This window comes from Calonectris borealis, chromosome 9, assembly GCF_964195595.1.
Source record: "Calonectris borealis chromosome 9, bCalBor7.hap1.2, whole genome shotgun sequence".
Classification (NCBI taxonomy): Eukaryota; Metazoa; Chordata; class Aves; order Procellariiformes; family Procellariidae; genus Calonectris; species Calonectris borealis.
Window position 1 is genome coordinate 15,282,659 of NC_134320.1, and position 18,048 is coordinate 15,300,706.

The following is an 18,048-nucleotide window of genomic DNA, read 5'->3' on the forward strand; positions in this document are numbered from 1 at the left end:
CGATGAGGAAGTAATCCCTGCGGCACCCGGCGGATGGCTGCCTCCTCTGAGTGACCCTCTTATTGGGTGGTCTTCCTGTTATTCCCTCCCCTCTTGCCTTGTGATTGGCCGGAGCACTCCCCTGCTCCTGCGACTGGATGGACTCCTGCTCTTCCTCCGCCCTGCGCCGATTTGGGGCAAGCCCCGCCTACGCTAACGTCTTGTTGGCTGTTTCTGCTGCTGGCTGCCACCCATTGGCTGGCCGGGCCGTCAGTCGCGGTTGGGCGCGGGAGGCGGGCAAAGGTGTTGCTCGGCGCGGCGTTCCCGCAGCAGCCGCCCCGCCATCGGGCCCCGCTGCCCCTCCGCGCCGCCATGAGCGCCGCCCCCGCCTAGCCCCGCCCGGCGGCCGGCCTCCGGCCTCGGCTCGCCTCGCCTCGCCTTGGGCTCGCCCCGCCGCCACCAGCAGCAGCAGCAGCGGCAGCGGCGCGCCCCGCGGCAGGGGAGGATGAAGGTGACCGTGGACTTCGAGGAGTGCCTGAAGGACTCGCCGCGCTTCAGGTGCCGCCGGGAAGGAGCCGGGCCGGGGTCGTGCGGGGGGCAGGCCGCGGTGGAGCGGCAGGGCGTTGGGGGCCGGAAGGGGGGGCAGGAAGCGGGGTTGGGTTTCTGCAGGGTGACAGGCCGCGCAGCAGCTTCGGGAAGGGGCTGCTGGGGCGGGCCGGGCTGTGGGGACGGGAGTTGTGGGGGCCCCGGAGGGTGACAGCAGGCGGCGAGCTGTGGGCAGCCGGCTCTGAGGAGGGTGGTGGGCTAGGGCCGGGGCCGGGGCTGTTGTGGGGAGGTGGTTACGTGGGACAGGTGAGGGACAGGGATGGGGGAGCGTAGGGTGGCAGAGCAGGGGTGGCTGTGCGGGGCTGTGTAGGGAGGTCAGGGGCCGTGTGTGGAGAAGGGGCTGTTGTGGGGCTCCGTAGGACGAGGGGCCTGCAGGGGTGTGGGGGGGCTCTGGGGAGGAAGGAGATGTGGGAGGTGGGAAGTGCAAGGAAAGGGGGCAGCATGTGGGGTACGTCGGCTGGGTGGGCAATGCGGTGGGTCTGGGGTTCACGGGGAGGCAGCACAGTCTGCAGTGAACGCTGCGGGGGTCACCCGCCCTTGGGCACATGCGGGGGGGTGAAGGGTGGCAGGCAGCTGGTGCAGGAAATGCTCAGCAGCCTAAGCACTGTCTGCTCAGGCTCAAGAGCGTGAACTCCCCGGTAGTCAGTCTCCGGTTCTTCGGAGTTACGCTTACACTTCAGCTCCCAATGTTTCCTGCCTGCATCTGCTGCATGCATCCATACTCAATCTGCCCACTATTGGGGTGCCAGTACTAAACAAGCTCAGTATAATCTTACTTCTCGTTGTCATACCAAGGCATGTACTCTTTTGTTTTTCCCTGCTTGACTGACCACTTGTCTGTCATTGCTGTAGGCTTACTTCTGCCTATGTTGGGCAACTTTCCCCTTCATCTTTCCCTATGCTTTTATCCATTCTGTATATATATTTTGCATCACTGTATCTACTCAACATAATTCTGCCTCTCTGTTGGATGCCTGGCTGGTCTGTGCACATAGGCCCACTTTCTGTGCTAGCTGATGGAGAGGCAAACAGCTCCGTGACTTGATGTGATGTGTCACTGCTGTGCCCCTCCTGTCCCGTGCTGAGCCCATGTTTGGAGTGCCTGTGGCTCTGTGGTTGGCACAGGCTGGGTGAGCTCTGGCTGTTGAGGGAAATAGTCCTGCTTTTCCTCTGGTCTCTGGCTGTGTGTTCACGCCTCCTCTTTCTGTCAGCTTTAGCAATCGTGTGGTTCTGGGATGTGGAGGAAGTTGGAGAAGAGGGTTTGAATGGCTTACCCTGGCAGAAGTTGGAGTTCCTGTTCTTCCCTCCTTTGCTCCTGTCTCTGCTGCCAGCTTGTCCCTGGCTGCTTCTGCCACGGGTTTTTCTGGTGACTGTGACTTGTATTGTTGGATTCTTCAGTGAGCTAGCTGCCCTGGCAGAAGAGACTGGATGGTTTTCAGCTAGGTTGGTGAGTTGAGTCAGCGTTGCAAGGGGTGTAAAACCTACTAAAGCTTATGGGGAGGAGGAAGAGGAAACTTCACTGCCAGAAGCAAGGCTAGAGGAAGGCAGTGGGGACTGAGACCTCCCCTAAGGCAGCAGGGAGCTTTTACATTGGCTTAGCTGTTCCACAAAACTTTGCCCCGAGTTGGACATGCTTGCTAGTATATGTATTTCCTGGCACAACTATGTTTAATGTGGGTCCATCCTATTTGGTGACAATGCAGTCTTAGATTGTCTTAATTTAACCATAGAACTGTAGTATTAAATATATTTTTTTTTTAATTACTGATACCTGCTGAAATATAGAATACACTTGAGAAAGCAAGACATTGTGATGAAATTTGTGAGCAGAAGTGTGCTGCTGTCTCTTCAAGACATACTAGTTCACTTGAACTCACTTTGTATCATTCTCCTTTTACCCCTCTTGATTCATTTCCTTCAAGGAGAGAAACTGTGGAAAACCCTTTGTTGGGGTCTTCTAGTACACTGTAGTCTTTCTGGCAGTCTCTGATACTACTACCTTTGAAGAAATTGCAGAAAACTTTATGGTGTAATCACTTGATGCCACCAAAACGTCCTTCCAACCTTTAACTGATAGGAAGTGGTTAAAATTGTGAAGCAAAAATCCTGTCGTATTTCTGAAAAAAGTTCGTATTTTTCATTATTAGTCATTAGTATTTGCTGTTATAACTTTGGTCATTCTTAATGTTCTTATGAATTACCTCAACCACATACTAGAAACTTTCTAAATTAAGTTTACTGCAGTGTTTTTACTAAGGGATGGTAGAGACACTGATGTAGAGCAAGGTCGTTACACAGTCCGAGCGTTCTTGCAGGGAGTAGTGTGGGCATAAAGCGCCTTCCTGTGCTGTGTTCCTTATCTTATAGCAAAGCAGAGCTGCAGCTTTCTCCTGACCTTGCTGAGCAGGTGGGTGTAGTCTCCGTCCTTCCCATCAGTATACCTGTTGGAGCAGTTAAATAAACCTGTTGGGAGGCATATAGTGTATAGAAATGTCATAGTTTACTTTCTTATAGTCATGGAGAGAACTGGGAGGACGTGGGTGAATCAGAGTTCCTGAGTCACCAAATCCCTGTTTTTGCAGGGACCTATTTAAATCTTTTAAGACATGCTACTACATACACCTTCAGACACATGGCTTTCTTGCTTATCTGTTTCTCATAAAGTTCATGTTGATCTCTTCTGGCTTTGAGATGTAATTGGGAATATCATAGTTACCCGAATCAAAGAAATAAAGGTTTTTTTGCTTGCTTAAAATGCATATGAAGGGAGCATGGGTTGTCACTGTTGAGTTGCTAATATGTGGTAGGTCATAATGGCTAGAAAGATTCCCGTCAGAAGTATGGTGGGTTATTTCATAGTAAGGCATGCTTTTTTCCCCCTCAGTAGATAAAGAATTCTTTGAATTATGAAGCTATGATGGCCTATTGCATCACTAGGTTTGCAAACTTATGACATACCAGATCAGTTTGGGGTTGGAATCTTGAGGTTTAGAAACTGATTTTGAAAAGGGTAATGGAAAAGGTTATGAATTAAGGCAGAATTTTGTAAATTTGCAATCAGGTTTTTCTAAACCTACTTTGAAAATAATCTGGCTGAAATCACATGCTTTTCCTTCATGGCTCCCTCTCTTAAAGTATGGACAGACCAAAGATCTAGCAAGAAAATGCGTCTGCAGTTCTACAGTGTGTCGATGACTTCCCATTAAATGAAGAAGTTGCTTGGGGAGGGGCCTTGGAGCAGTCCCTGAGTAGTAAGAACTGAGTTGTGCTGGCAAGTTCTATGTATGTAATCAGGAATTCCTGGAGTGTTTTTTTGATATGCAAATAGTATTGCGAAATAATACTTTCTCCTTATCTTTAAGCAATAAGAATTTCGGTTTCAGTGTTTAACGTAACAGGCTTTTACGTTGATGTTTCATTTTCGTCTTTTCTTCTTGTAACTAAAGAACGTTTTCTCTGAATGAGTGAGGTATGCAGCCACATGAATCACTCTGAACCTAAATTTTTAGAAAGGAGAAGCAAGTTTAAGTGATGTGGAAATATATATGTGCTGTAAGTAACAGTTAACAATCTTGATAAACAACAAATAATAGAAAAAGCAAAATTCTGTTGCTTGCAATGTGTGCAATTGTAAGGACTCTCTAGAAAAACCTTCAGTCTGTTCCAGTCTTTAAAAATGCACCAGTAAAAAGCTGTGTATTTTTGAGATCATTTCTTTGTCCTTATCTGTCACTGTTGCTGAAGCTTAACATTTTTTTGTATTTAATTTTATATTCACTTCCTGAGACCCCAGCTGCAGAACAGATGATGGATGAATGAGGTAGATGAAAGAATATAAATGAAACTGTTGCCAATTACCGTTCTTAGTAAAAGTATATCACGGGCAGTTTCTGGGTAGAACTGGTGGTTATAGGGTATTCCCTTCAAAGGGACTTGTCTGAGGAGTCTTCCATTTGGATTGAACTAAAGCTTTGCTTTCTGTAGGCAGGCCTGCAGTGTAAGTAAGACTGGCTTGTCGCTGAAGTTCCCTGCTATGTGTGTTGGTTTTCTTCATCTGTGGCTTTGATTCTGGCCCATCTAAATGGGGCCAGCTGAGATGCACCTCGTGCTTACGTAGGGGATGCAGGTTGAATAGGTCACTTGTGCTGCTTTGATTTATGAATTTTTTTCTCTCTTCTTTAGTACCGTGTAACTGAAGTTTAGTCACTAAGCATCTGTTTCCCAGGTAACCGGAAGTGTTTTGTCACTTTAAAATATGGGTAATACAAGAAAGTGACTTGTTTAAGTGACTTATTTAACCTATTTGGAATGGGTCTTGTTCAGTAGTCAGAGAAATTATTGTATGTGCCTAACCATATACTTTGGTCTGCTTCTTACTTTCTGAAGAACACGTAGAAATTGGAACATCAGTAAACTTGTCCCTTCTGTGCTGACTTCCAGTGGGTATGGTGCTGGAGCGCAGCCTGCTTCCTAACCTGCTGCGTTACAGTACTGCCAGTAGCAAGTAAACCCCTCTTACTCAGCATGGGTTTATAGCGTGGGTAATGTGTGTGGTTACGGTACTGTTGAAATCACTGAGGCTGCTCACGTGGGTAAACTCAACCACATTTAAGGTGTTAAGAGGTATGTGGCCAAGAAATCTATCTGCATACAAAATCTGTTTGTTTTGCTCAGACTTACCTAGCTGTTTTAGGAGGAATTTCCAAACAAATGTTTGGTCTGGGCTTTCTGCCCTTGGTGTTTGGGATTCAAAAGCAAGTTTGTAACTTAATTGGCAAGGTAGGGTGGAAAGTATTGCAGAAGAACAGAAGAATAAAGATACAGTAAGTTGAAAGAGAAAACTGCCAAACATTTGCTTGTAAGTTTGCGTTTACCATTTTTTGTACTTATGTGGTTGTTATGTTTATAATTTCAGTGTGTGACTGTAGAACAGCATTTTTCATAGGTGAAGTGTAGTGACGTGGAGGACATTCTTAGTGGGATGCTGGTGAGTTACACATGAACAACATCTCTGTCCATACTGCTAGGAGTCTGATGGGGTTAGTTAAACAGAGTGCTTCTAGATTTCTGTTTCTTCGCTTTTGTGGAGATTACAGTGAATGTGCTGTTCTACTCAGACTCTAGTCAATGATTTATTTATTTTTAAATCTGTGGCTACGTTTCAAATGTACATTAAGAAAACAATTGACCTAAAGAAAAGGGGATGTATTGAAAGATAGGACCCAATGTTAGAGCATTTTCTTCTAGAGTAATCGTACTACAGTAAAGAAGTTTCATCGGAGACCCCTGTCAAATACATTTCATCAAAATCTCTCACACTGAAATCTTTTAAAGTCTTTTCAAATTTAATAGTAAGTTGTTACAATCCTTCCTAATGGAGATTAGAGAAATGTGTCCTGAAATCATGTTGGCTTGATTTGGTTAGTGCACCTAAATTGTTTTAATTAAAAAAAAAAAAAAGTTGGCTGTCATAATTATGAATTACAAAGGTTAGGGTTTTTAATGGTGATTCTGATTCTGTTTCTTTGTTGTTTGATTATGATTTACGTTAAGTTTAACAGCGAACTGAAAAATCTTAACTATATCTCAAATTGCTAATAGGAACTTAAAATGTTAATTTTCTTGGGTTTGGTCTTTTTAAGTTTTTATCTGGGAATGTTTAAAAAACCCCACATACTGAGAAGGGAGCTTACAGTGGAAGTAGTAACAAAATCTGCTAACTAGCATAATGTTGCTGTAGCACAGCAGCAGGATCAACTGCTGAAGAACTGATATTAATTAAGCCTGTGCAACTGATCTTTAATGAGTACTTGCAGAATTAGAAGGTCAGCTTATTTATGCATGTGTGTGTGCGCAATGTAACTGTAATTGCACACAAGCTCTTGCAGTCATTCAAGTTTTAAATATAGATTTGAAGAGGTTTGGTTCTGTAGCCTGGAGTGTCTCATTTATGTTCGCTAAGCACATTTCATGTAATTACATTAAGAACTAAAGTTATGGAGATGATAGTTTTATATTTGGGAGGGGGAGGAATATCAATGTTAAAATCTCTGGAAAGCAGGTTAGTAAATAGAATATTCGTTAGGAAGGTGGCAACTATAAAATAGAAATCTGTCTATCTTGGGCTAGGTGGGCTTTGGGTAGCTTTGTTTTTTCCTGTACACATCTGTGAAATCATTGGCCACCGAATAGCAAATGTGCTGATTTAGCTATGTTAGCAGTGTCCTGTGATCTTTTTTTCAGGCTTAGCTTCTTGACAACCTTGTCCTCAGAACTGTGTTATTTAGAGTCAGCATTTTTCCTGTTCTTATTTTGTGAGTGAACAATATGACTTAAGTTTAAGTTATTGGTAAATTTTTAGTATAGTAAATCATTCTAAAAAGTTCCCAAAGCAAACTCCATCCTGATAACCTGCTTTAGGAGAAAAGGGAAAGGAAAAGATCTAATTTTCATTGACTACAGAAACATTCCTACTGAGATTATGGTTTACAGAGCCAAGAACCCTTTGACTTGGTCTTGATGCCCTTTGCCTGGGTCTCGATGCAGGCCTTTCTGGCTAAATCAATTAGTTCAGTATCTCAAGGAGATGCAAATGCAGAAGTGTCATGGGGGAGTGCAAAAAAAAAAAAACCACCACGAAAAAACCCCATGCGGTTACTTAATGTTATCTCTTACAGGGTCTTAGTTTACATGGGCAGGAAATAGAAGAATAAATTCTGAGTAATTTAGTTACTTTTTTTTTAATCTCTCACTTGTACGTGCAGAATTCAGTTTAAAAACATGTATAGAAGTTTAAACTGTGTAAATGCATTTGTGATCTTTTTGAGCAGATGCTGTACTGTTTGTTTGAGAATTAGATATCCCTGTGAGTTTAGATAATAATTTAGGTGGTTTGCTTTTAGATAGTGGCAGATTTGTAACAAAAATAACAGCTAAAGTAGCTGCCTGCAGTGGAAGATCATTATGAGGAAATGCAGATTAGCATGTGGACTTTAACATTATTTTAATATATGCAGGAGTTTTCCTTACTTCTGTGTGTGACAATATAAATCTTGGTTTTGTTGCCACTCGTTCATCTGAGTAAAAGATTAGATCAAAAACATGAGAAATAGTAGATATTATCATTATGATCACAAACGAAACAATTTTAGGCAGTCCAGTAAAGTAGACTAAAACATTTGTTTTGCCTTCCTGATGATCTCTTCAAGAGGAGTCCTCGCATATGCGGCAGAATAATTACTTTACAGTTAACATTTACTTTGTGAATATTAAAAGTAGCCAGGCCTCAAACCTAGGGTAAATCAGTTATTTTGTTTTGATGCACTGTAAATAACTTATGCCTGTGTAGAGGAGAAATCTAATTTATGGGATGATGTCCTGTATACATTTGCAAACTGACAAGACACAAAAATAGATTAAGAAAATAATTTGCTGCAAAATAGTCCCTTCAAGTGTTTTATGAATGAGAGGGGGTTTTGAACAGAGAAAATGCCTGTCGGATGGTTGGCAAACTTGCTTGTGTGACATGAATCTTTCTGTGAATCGGGCTTTCTGTTTGATATTTTAAGTTTTCTGTTTGAAATTCTTAGAGTCTACAACGTGCAGGCACGATGCTTTTGAATAGTTTTTAGAATTCAGATATTAATAGTAATGGGGATTTAAGTAGTTGTATTGTGGTTTTGCACGAGAGGAGCCTAACAGTAGTCAGTGCATATGCACAAACGACCTTTTTTCTTTTCATGAATTTACGATATGCTTTCAGTAACAGTCATTAAAGGAAGACCTCTGCTGACAATTTTTTATGAATAAACATGAAGCAGAGCTAGTGATCAGTTTGCACAATGTGATTTTGAAGTTACTAAACTTCCAAAATGTATTTTTGTATTTCAAGCTGGATATAATACAAATAGAAATTGGAGAAGCCATATGTAGTGAAATATATTCTGCCTGACAAAATTTAAAAAAAACAAATTCTGTGCAAGAGAATTCCAGATTTCCATCTTTCTGGGTGCCAGATGTTAATTTAAGTAGGAACACATGGATATCAAACACACTCAACATTTCTGTGCATTTAAAATAGCCTAGTCTTCAATTATTAGTGATGTTGTAATTGTTTTTAAAAGATGTATAACTTATGTAATGCTGTAGATCATGTAACAGATCTGTGTGTATTGATGTTTCGAATGACGTTTTGTGGATTGAAATTTGAATCTAATTCACTCCGTTGGTACAAAGGAAAGGCGTGTTGTATTCAGAGTCTGACTTCTGGCCGTGAATGTTATCCCTTCTGCCTGACAAATGAGAGGTGTGGAATTTGAGCTGGGGGATGGGGTTCGGTTTTCTGCTCCATGGTCTCTACCCAGGGAAGTACTGAGCCTCTTCTGTCCCCTTCCTCACTGCCGCAGCGATCCCAGCTGGGTTCAGGGCTCCCTCAACCCCTTTGCACAGCGGTGGTGGCTGATGTGAGTCAGTGCCAGGAGACCCGTCCCACTCTCTGATGCCCTCCTAGACTCCAGCTCTCCAGTGATTCCCTTGCTGCTTTGGCTGCTCGTCAGTGAGCATTAATGGGAGACTGAATGTTGCTTACGGTTAAGATGGAAAGGTGCAGCTTGTGTGTGGTTTTTTTGTTTGTTTAGAGTACTTCGTGAAAGTAGTCAGACTCTGCATTTGACTGGATTCTTCTGGTGAACTTTAATGTAAAGAACGTGGTGTTATTACAGTATCATTGGTTTTATGTAACACATACTTTAGATTTAAGATGTTGCTAATATACTTCAGGTTTAAGATGTCATAAGTAAGAGCTGGGTGGGTAAAGAAGAAAAATAATGTAGGTGGAGCAGTGTTGGGCCTTGTGATCTTAACTGGGACTAGCAAAAACATTAAAAAGACTCATTGCTCAACTGGAAACGTAGGTTTTATTTTGTCTTTCCTAGACTTCTAGCATTCATCTAAGTTGGTTGGAGTTCCTGTCTGTATAAAGAGTTCAGTAATTAATGAAATAGGCCCCTTCTTTCTTAACTTCCTTAAACAGAAAAAGTAGAGTTCATCTCATCTACTGTGTAGCCATCTCTCTTCTTAAGGCAGATTTTAGGCTTAGGCTCCTTCAAATCTTGATGAAGATTAATAGTTGTATCCCAAGTGCCTCTTGATTTGTTTTAGTCATAGGTGTCAGGATAAGGTGAACTGCACCCTGGAAATAGGGTTTCTACTCTGTCATTTCCAAAGGTGATTTAGATTACTAACCCAGGTATCTATGCGTAGATATCAGTATTTGATCAGATAAGGCACATTACAAGAATAGGACAAATGTATTGGCTTTACTGGTCAGGGTTGTTACTGAGGATAAAAACTGTTTAAGACGACTGAGGAATCTCTGATGTTTCATTGAGGATGCAACTTCTGGCTGAATTTGTGTGTTGCTAAATTGGAGTCTGTTTAAAAAGTATGCACACATGTGTACACCTTCTCTACAGAGTTATTCTCCAGAAGAATCTCCAGTTTGTGGAGAATGATTTTTTTAAAAGTACTCATTTAACTTCCTGGAGTGCTTTCTTTTGTTAAGTGTCTGATTTTGAGGAATATATCTGCCTGTTTATTCTATTCTACTTGATTTATCCCAAAATGAATGATGAAAAATGACAAGATGAAGTGTTACATCTGCCTACTATTGCAAAATATCCACTATATTGTAAGCATCAATCTTGCAAGATCTTATTTGAAATATTTGCAATTGATTTGAGATGAAAAACCTTTATTATGTAATTAATAAAGGATATGTAAGCTTCTGTTTGGTTGAGAAACAGCTTACCTGCAATTAGTGTTGATAGATGAATGAAAGCCCAGGGTCTTTAAAATCTCCTGATGACTAAAAGTAGTGGGAGAAAAGATACTAAATGTACCCAAAGAATATTTAAACCTTTTCCAGGGCTGTGGGTGTACCATATGCATTTTGTAGTTTTTATGTTATAATATTCCAAATGCTTATTTTTTTAATAGATTACCCATTATCATTTGAGAGGGATGAAGAGGAAAGGAGACTGGCTTTTCCAAATGTGAAAACAGTAAAATTGAGAAAAACACCAATACACTGTATTTCTGTATTCTCCTACTCCTAATGCTTATCTACTTTGTTATCTTGAGATTGGATTCATTTGACTGGCTGCTTCAGTGCAAAGGCATAAAGGGCAAACAAAGACTGATTCTTTGCAGTATGAGGGAACAATAAAACTACACAGTAAAAATGTTAATTTACATGTAAAATACACTTATGGTAACTGAGTGTGAGATACATGTATGTGTATACACCTAATAGCTAAACAAAAAATTCAAGTTCAGAATTTGTCTATTGCAACAAAGCTGCAACCTCCCCTCTGTCAAATAGAGCATTCTGATTTTGTGAAAGTGTATTACCAAAATATTCAGCTTCTGAAATGGATAAAAAGGGTAAATACTTGCTGAGGACTCAGTCTTCATAGCAAATCTGAAACTTTTCTCTGGTTTTGGTAAAGAAGATCCACCTGATATAACTGGAATTGTAGAGAGCTAATGGTCCTTAACTCTTCTGAAACGTGGTGAGTTCTTTTTATAAAGGCTTTGCCACCTTATGGTGGTTTGGACACAACAGTACTTTTCTAACTGTAGTAGGTATAAGTTAGCAACTAAGGAAATTACAGAAAGATAGGGACAGATACTGCAGTATTTTTCTGAAATCAAAGCAAATACAAGACTCCTATTAAGATTATATGATATCTCTAAAGAATGCTCTTTGATTAATTACATACAGAGTATTCTGATCTCAAGTTGCCTCTACTTTATAGGAGGTTTTCCGTACAGGTGGTTAAGTCTTGCTGTATCAGTTCTGAACATATTGATACTGAGAATCCTATAGTGGGGGAATCTAGTGATACTTACTCTTCCTGTTTTTCAGGCATTGCTACCCTGTCTTTTATATTGGCTGCATTGAGGTACATAAAGGGTATCTTTCCAAATCAGGGATTAATTTCTCCGTTCTTCCTCAGATTATTACTTACAGCTTTTAAAAGAAAAGTTGACGTGACTCCTTAGCATCTGACTAGGAACTCCAGATCTTGAGGCTAATAGGGCATAGTGTTTAGATGGAGGGATGTTCTATCTTGGGTCCTTTGCAGTTGGTTGCCTGATGGTTATATTTATGGTTCCACTTCCTGACCTTACTACATATTTGAGTTTTCAAATGTTGAAATCCTTCATTCCTTCTGCTGCTTCTGTGTTCAAGCTCCTGGGTAGTTGCTGAGATTTAAAAGATTAAAGCAGACCTGTGATGTGTCCCAGTTTTCAGCAACAAGAAGTTTCTGCACAGCACCATCAGTTTCTTGAGCCTGTTTCTGCTGCCCCTTTTTTGTTGCAACATCTTGATACTATAGTCCTACTTCCTTATCTGATAGTAAGGGCTCCTAAAAAGCTTTTCACTCATTCTTGGGATGTTGGAATTACTAGTCAAAGTTGTGCAGGACAGGTATTGCGATGTGTTGCATTCTTATCTGCCTTTGTTTAGCAATGTAATCAACTTCTTGTCTGTGAAGCTTTCATGGTCACCATTGTGTCCCCATCTTGTTAACAGCTGTCCCATAACAAACAAAACATTTAAGTGGAGAGATGAAGAAAATCCTGCTTATCGGAATCTTTGTGGAAGAAAAGGGTTGCTAATTTCCTACTTGGGCTTACTATCAGGCTCTCCTAGGGTAAAAAAGCTTAGGGGAAAAATATTAGGCAAAACTATTGGGAAAAGAATACTGTTGGGCATTTCTAGCAATTTACTGCAAAAGAGTAATGAGAGAAAAAGCTTGAGAATTTAGTGCCAGCAGGTAGCACAGATGTCCTTACAGACTGTGTATGATACATTAAATGCTGCTGCAAGTTCAGTAGTAATCAGTTTGACTTTCAGTTATGTATATTAAGTGCAATAGAACTTACTCCTTTTTGAAGACTGATCTGTTTATAATGTTCATTATCTTTTGAGTCGTGTAGTCTCACAGTAAAGAACAAATCAAGTGAGGCATGAGGCATGCATCTTAAAGGGATTTGCCCTGGGTGTGTGGTTTTTTTTTGTTATATCAAAGACCATATGAATTACTGAGGATGAACTAAAATTTGTAGGTGAAGAAGACCTTAAAAACTGGTACCTACAAGCAGACTTTTGCTTTAATGATTAAGTGAATTCAGTAAATACCCTTGTTTTATTTCATTTGATTATTTTATAAGAGGAGAAGTCTGACTTGGGAGGAATAGAAGAATGGCTCTTCTGATATTGAGGACTTGATTCTTGTTTCTTTTGTCTGGGGAAATTTGGAATGTGGATAGTGCTTGCTATGCACCTGAGAAAACTTGGCTTATTCATCAACATGATAATCTTCCATTCAGGAGATGCATTTCCATATTTCAATCCACCAAGTCCATAGAAAATTTCTAGGATTTTGGGGTGGGGCTGAAGAGAATGTCACATCTCTGATTCAAAGTCCTACTGTTCACCTCGTGAAGCTTTTCCAAGCTATTGATAAAATGTTTTGTGGCAATGACTGAAGAATTAATAATGTAAGGAGTACTAGCATGACTGAGGAAGTTTATCTCTGCATGTCAGGGAGTATTCATCATCTGTTCCTCAGCCTGGAGGGGCTCTGTGCCAGCAGGGAAAAATCTCTGCGGTGCCAAACCAGGACTTCAATGGGCTCTGTGACAGGCTGCAACAGCGTTCTTTCTTCAATGGTTATGACACATCTCATAAGTTATAAAACTCTTCTTGTATGTATCCATGCTGTTATTCAAGGTTATTAGGCCTTATTGTTCAGTGTATGACTTCTTTCTCCCTCAATATGTCATGTTTCTTTTTTAATCTGTGGTTGTCTGATGCCATTATACATGTACCAAATGTATTTTTTAGCATGTTGATTAAGATGCCTCTAGATACCTTTTTATATCTAACTACAGATGAAGGAAATCAAATGAAGTACACAATGATTGGAGGGAGCAGTTGATATGCTGAAGGGTAGGTCTGCCATTCAGAAGGACCTTAGCAAGGTAGAGGAAACCACTGGTAGAAAGCTTCTGAAGTTTAACCAAGATAAATGTGAAAACTTGCTCAGTGAAGGAACAACCCCATGCAGCTGTGCTGGCGGACAGGGACCTTTGTGTCGTGGTGAACAGCAAATGGACCATCGGTCAGCAATGTGTCTGTGCAGCAGTGAAAACTGGCAGTGTATTGGACTGCTTTAGCAAGAGTATAGCTGGCAACTTGCGGGAAGAGATGATTACCCTGCTGTCATGAGGCTAAGTTTGGAGTGTTACAACCAATTTGGGGCCCTGCCGGTAAAAGAAAGATACTACCAAAATGACGGATGGGCAGCTAAAGGCAACTGGAATGGAGTACGTGGAGTTCAAGGAGAGGATGAGGGCTGTGGCCTTCTTCAGGCTAAGAAGGCTCATGGAGAATCTAATTGCTGTCTTCAATTACCCAATAGATTATAGAGTTCAGGTAATAGGTATAGGTGTGGAGTTTTGTTTTTACGTGCACAGTAGAAAGAGATGATGATTGAAATCAGTAGAACTGACTGTTTACTTGTTTGGTATGGTATTGCTATTTGTCTTTTCTGTGATGTTCACAACACGTTTCTATTTGGAGGACTTTGCTGTCAACACTGTATTTCTCTGTACAGTGGCATTAGTCATGGTGGTGTGTGTGTTCCCCCGGTCTGATTTTACCCTCAGCAGTTAGTCTGTGACTGTTTCTGAACTAATTTGTAAGTAGTTGCTTAGCATCTGAAGTGTGATACCAAGGTGCAACTGCTATGTGTGTGGAGAGGGAGAGCGAGAGCAGACCAATTAGGTGAGCGAGTATAGTATCTTGTGTGGTATACCTGCATTTTAATTTGCCTTTACATCAATCTTACTTGTAGTCCATCCTCCGATTAATGTTTACTGGCCTTTTTGCTGTCTGTCACCTGATAGGCTCTGGCATAGAGGAGGAGACATTCCTGTAAATCATCAGGTGCATATTCTTATCTTGCACTTCTGTATCTCATCCTATTTCCAGTTTTTCACATTCAGTAGTACTTGTTTCAAGTTGTCTTTAAGGTGTTTTGAAGTTTCTCATATCATTATAAGAAACTTAGTGACTTATTTATTCCTATTCCCCTCTGTCACTGAGGATGCTGAATGCAGTCACTGTCAGGAGTGGTCCATAAGCAACTCCATTGCTGATTTTGTTTCAGTTTGATAATTGGGGTCAAAGGATTAGAAGTCCCTATCTCGCTGGCCTTTTCATCTGAATCTGGGCAGCACAGGTTGAAACCTAAGTCTGGTATCACATGCTATAGCATGAGTGGTTGCTAATTTTGATATAGTTTGATTTTTACACATCTAGAACTGTGATACCACTGTGGGATGCACAGGTTGCTTGCAGCTAATCTCTACTAGTGTCTATATTGGGTTTGTATTTAACATGAGAGTTAGAATGATCAATTGCTTTTACTTTAGCCAGTTAGGAACCAGCTTTATCCAGCCTTGGCCCTTGCAATTAGTGAGCTGTACATATCTTTAGGAAAACTGAAAAGCAGTTACAATGTCCTTAAAGTTTAAAATGAAATGCAGTTGAAGAGGATAAAGGGGAGTTAATCACAGTACTGTTTGCTTGTTGGTTCATGTCCAATGTTCTCTGTCCCTCCGAGGCTGAATTGTTCTCCACTGGCAGTGGAGCACGGTAATGCTTCTTTATTTACTCTTCTGATATACAGCCAGTCTCATGAAATTATACTGCAGTAAATGAAAGAAAATGAATGTAGTCATACTTGAATACGTGTACTCAAATACTTTGATTTAGCTATTGATAATTTGTCTTGCATGCCAACTTTATACTATTGAACTGTAGTGGATGTTAGTTGAAAGGACATGTTATCTGTAGTGAGGTTGAAGTTGTGCATTAAGGGGCTATTCTGCATAGAATATGTGCAAGTAGGAGAGCTGTGTCTTTCCAAGACTTGAAGACAAGATTTTAGCAGTAATATTATTGAAATTGTGACGGTGAGAATGTGTTATTCCCATTTCATGAGTCCAAATACAAGAGAATCTGTTATTCCCATATTATGAGTCCAAACACATGAATGCATTCAGAAGTCCCAGGCTGAATAGTAGTTGATTTTTTTGTACTTGTTCCTATTCTTCTGAAAGTATATTCAAGAGGTAAATCTAAGATTTAGGCTTTGAACTTTCCTCAATTAAAATTTAAAAAAAAACCCCAAACTATGGGAAAATACTTTATTAATGAGCTTTTATTCTTTTGAATATTTTTTTATAGTGGGACATGTTAATTCTAGAATTAACAATAATTAATTGTTATTTATCCATAGCACCTTTGACTTCTCCAATTTGTTGTTTGTCAGCATCTAACTCATAATGACTACTGATTCCAGCCTCCTCACTTTCAGGATCACAGTCTAAAAATGCAAGCTAGAACATGACTAACAAGTGAAAGACTAAAGGCAGGATGAGGCTTCTATGGCAGTTAGATATCGTTTGAAGAATAGCTGACTTTAAAAGCATTGACCATTGCCACCTTTTGCACTGTAAGAGTAAACAGGCCAAGCAGACACTTGTCTGTGGCCACAGTGTGCTTGGCATTACGGTCAGCAGTGTGTAGTGGTTTAGTCCAGACGAAGTTATTTCCTTAGCACATGTCTGCAGCTTGTGGCCTAAGAGTGACTGATTCTCTTTCTAGGGGAGAGTTTAGCTGTCATCTTTCTGTTTGGTTCCTGGGATTCTTGGAGTCCCATAGCACCTTAACCTGGAAGCAAGTTTTTTACTAGTCCCTTAAGGGGAGTGCTGTGACGGACACCACAGAGTTCAGCTTTCCTTTGTCGCATGCTGGGCTAGGGAACTGGTGACATTATCTTCATTTAAAAAGGCTGCTAAGTCATGTCTTGAGTTTTCTTCCCTCATCTCCCATATTCTTCCTGCATTGCAGCTGTGGCAGTGCAGGAAGCTTTGCCTAGCAAACTGAACTGTTTTGGGGGGGTTGGGGTGGAGGAGAGGAGAAACAGCAGAGGAGAGGAACACATTCCTGAGAGTCCTCGTTACAGAGCATGAAGAGTATGGGAGACTGCTCATTTATAAATGTTGTCCTCCACCCTTAAGCAGCTGTTCTGGTTTTGTGCGTTGCTGTGCAGTGTTTGAACATCTCGAGAAGCCACAGATGTTTGACTTTAATTCATATAATGAGGCAGATTTGATCCTTGTTCCTAATGCCAGAGCCTTTTGGCTAAGATTACCCCGACGCAAACACTGCTCTCAGCTCCCACTTCGCTAAGGAGCAACATTTTTGGTACATGTCAGGTCTGGCACTTGGTACTCAGCTGTTTTATGACCACTTCCTGTGTTTATAGCTGGAGATTGCGTCTTGGCTGTGGACGCGAGATTATTTGGAATTATGACAATTTTCTGTGAACTTCAAGTAATTCTTGACACAGATGTTTTAGAGAGAGAAATGCACCTTTGTATTCTGTGGCTTCAAAAAATATTAAATTAAGAAAAACAAGGATAGCATTAACCTAGCACAGCTCAGATCAGCTGTTCTTGATGTATTCCTAACTCAGTATGAAAACAAGTTTTGTGACTAGATGGTGTTAATACATTATTAGATATATGTATCTGTATTCTGATAGTCTGAGGGCATCCTCTCTGTTGTTCTTGTGCTTGTAATCCAGTGTTGGTCTAATACTGTGAATATGTTTGCATGAGAATAACTTTTCTACTAGTTTTTATATGATGGAAACAGTGAAAGCAGCCAGTTCTATGCAGAGAAACAAGGAGTTGAAAAGGGGTTTGGCTGGAACCAAACAGCTGTTTGATTCATATCCAGCTGTAGGGCCCAGATGTGCCTTCTCTCCACGTGGCGGTGGTGGGAAATAGCCTGGAGAACCAGCCTGGTGCTTCAGGGGTCTGTGGTCATTCAAAGATGATCTACAATGAATCAGGTGGTGGAGGGGCTGTGTGTCTCCCTTCTCCCATGATATTTCTTTCTGCTTTGCTTTATACTTCTTCTTTCTTGACCTGCACCTCATCTTTTCAGTCTTTTGATGTTCTGTTGTTACTTCTCTTTCAGTTGAGCTTATCCTGTCTTAAAATTTTCCCCTTCGAGTAGAGCTTTAATTACTGATCAGAGGTATTGTCTTCATTCTGCCTGCTCTGACTGCCTTTATCTCTCTTCTTCATCTTGAATATTAGACTTTTTGGCTCATTAAGTCCTGTAGAGCTAGAACTCTTTGTTAGTTAAAGACACTAAAAAAAAAAATTCTTATCAGATCTTGCTGCAGTTCTGTAAACAAGCTACTTAATCATGCTTTTATGTTAATGCCAAAGAAACAAATAAAAATTGGTTGCACTGTGATTTTAAACAAACGAATACAAAATTGTAGCCTAAATATTGAGATACTTTTC

The 18,048-nt window shown here is 40.8% G+C and overlaps 2 protein-coding genes across 7 annotated transcripts in view; both read left to right on the forward strand.

Moving 5' to 3' along the window:
• Positions 1–18,048, forward strand: part of PPP1R2 (protein phosphatase 1 regulatory inhibitor subunit 2) — a 40,522-nt gene that overhangs the window by 17,531 nt on the left and 4,943 nt on the right. The gene's annotated exons all lie outside the window — the stretch shown is intronic.
• ACAP2 (ArfGAP with coiled-coil, ankyrin repeat and PH domains 2) overlaps positions 261–18,048 on the forward strand; it is a 71,243-nt gene continuing 53,455 nt past the window's right edge. For 3 of the 5 annotated variants that reach the window (XM_075158381.1, XM_075158382.1, XM_075158384.1), the window contains exon 1: positions 261–537. In XM_075158381.1, the coding sequence (XP_075014482.1) occupies positions 485–537 (53 nt within the window). In that variant the 5' untranslated portion in view covers positions 261–484. Of the gene's footprint in view, positions 538–3,689; positions 3,868–18,048 lie in introns of those variants that run through there. The other 2 variants (XM_075158383.1, XM_075158385.1) reach the window with 2 other exon arrangements.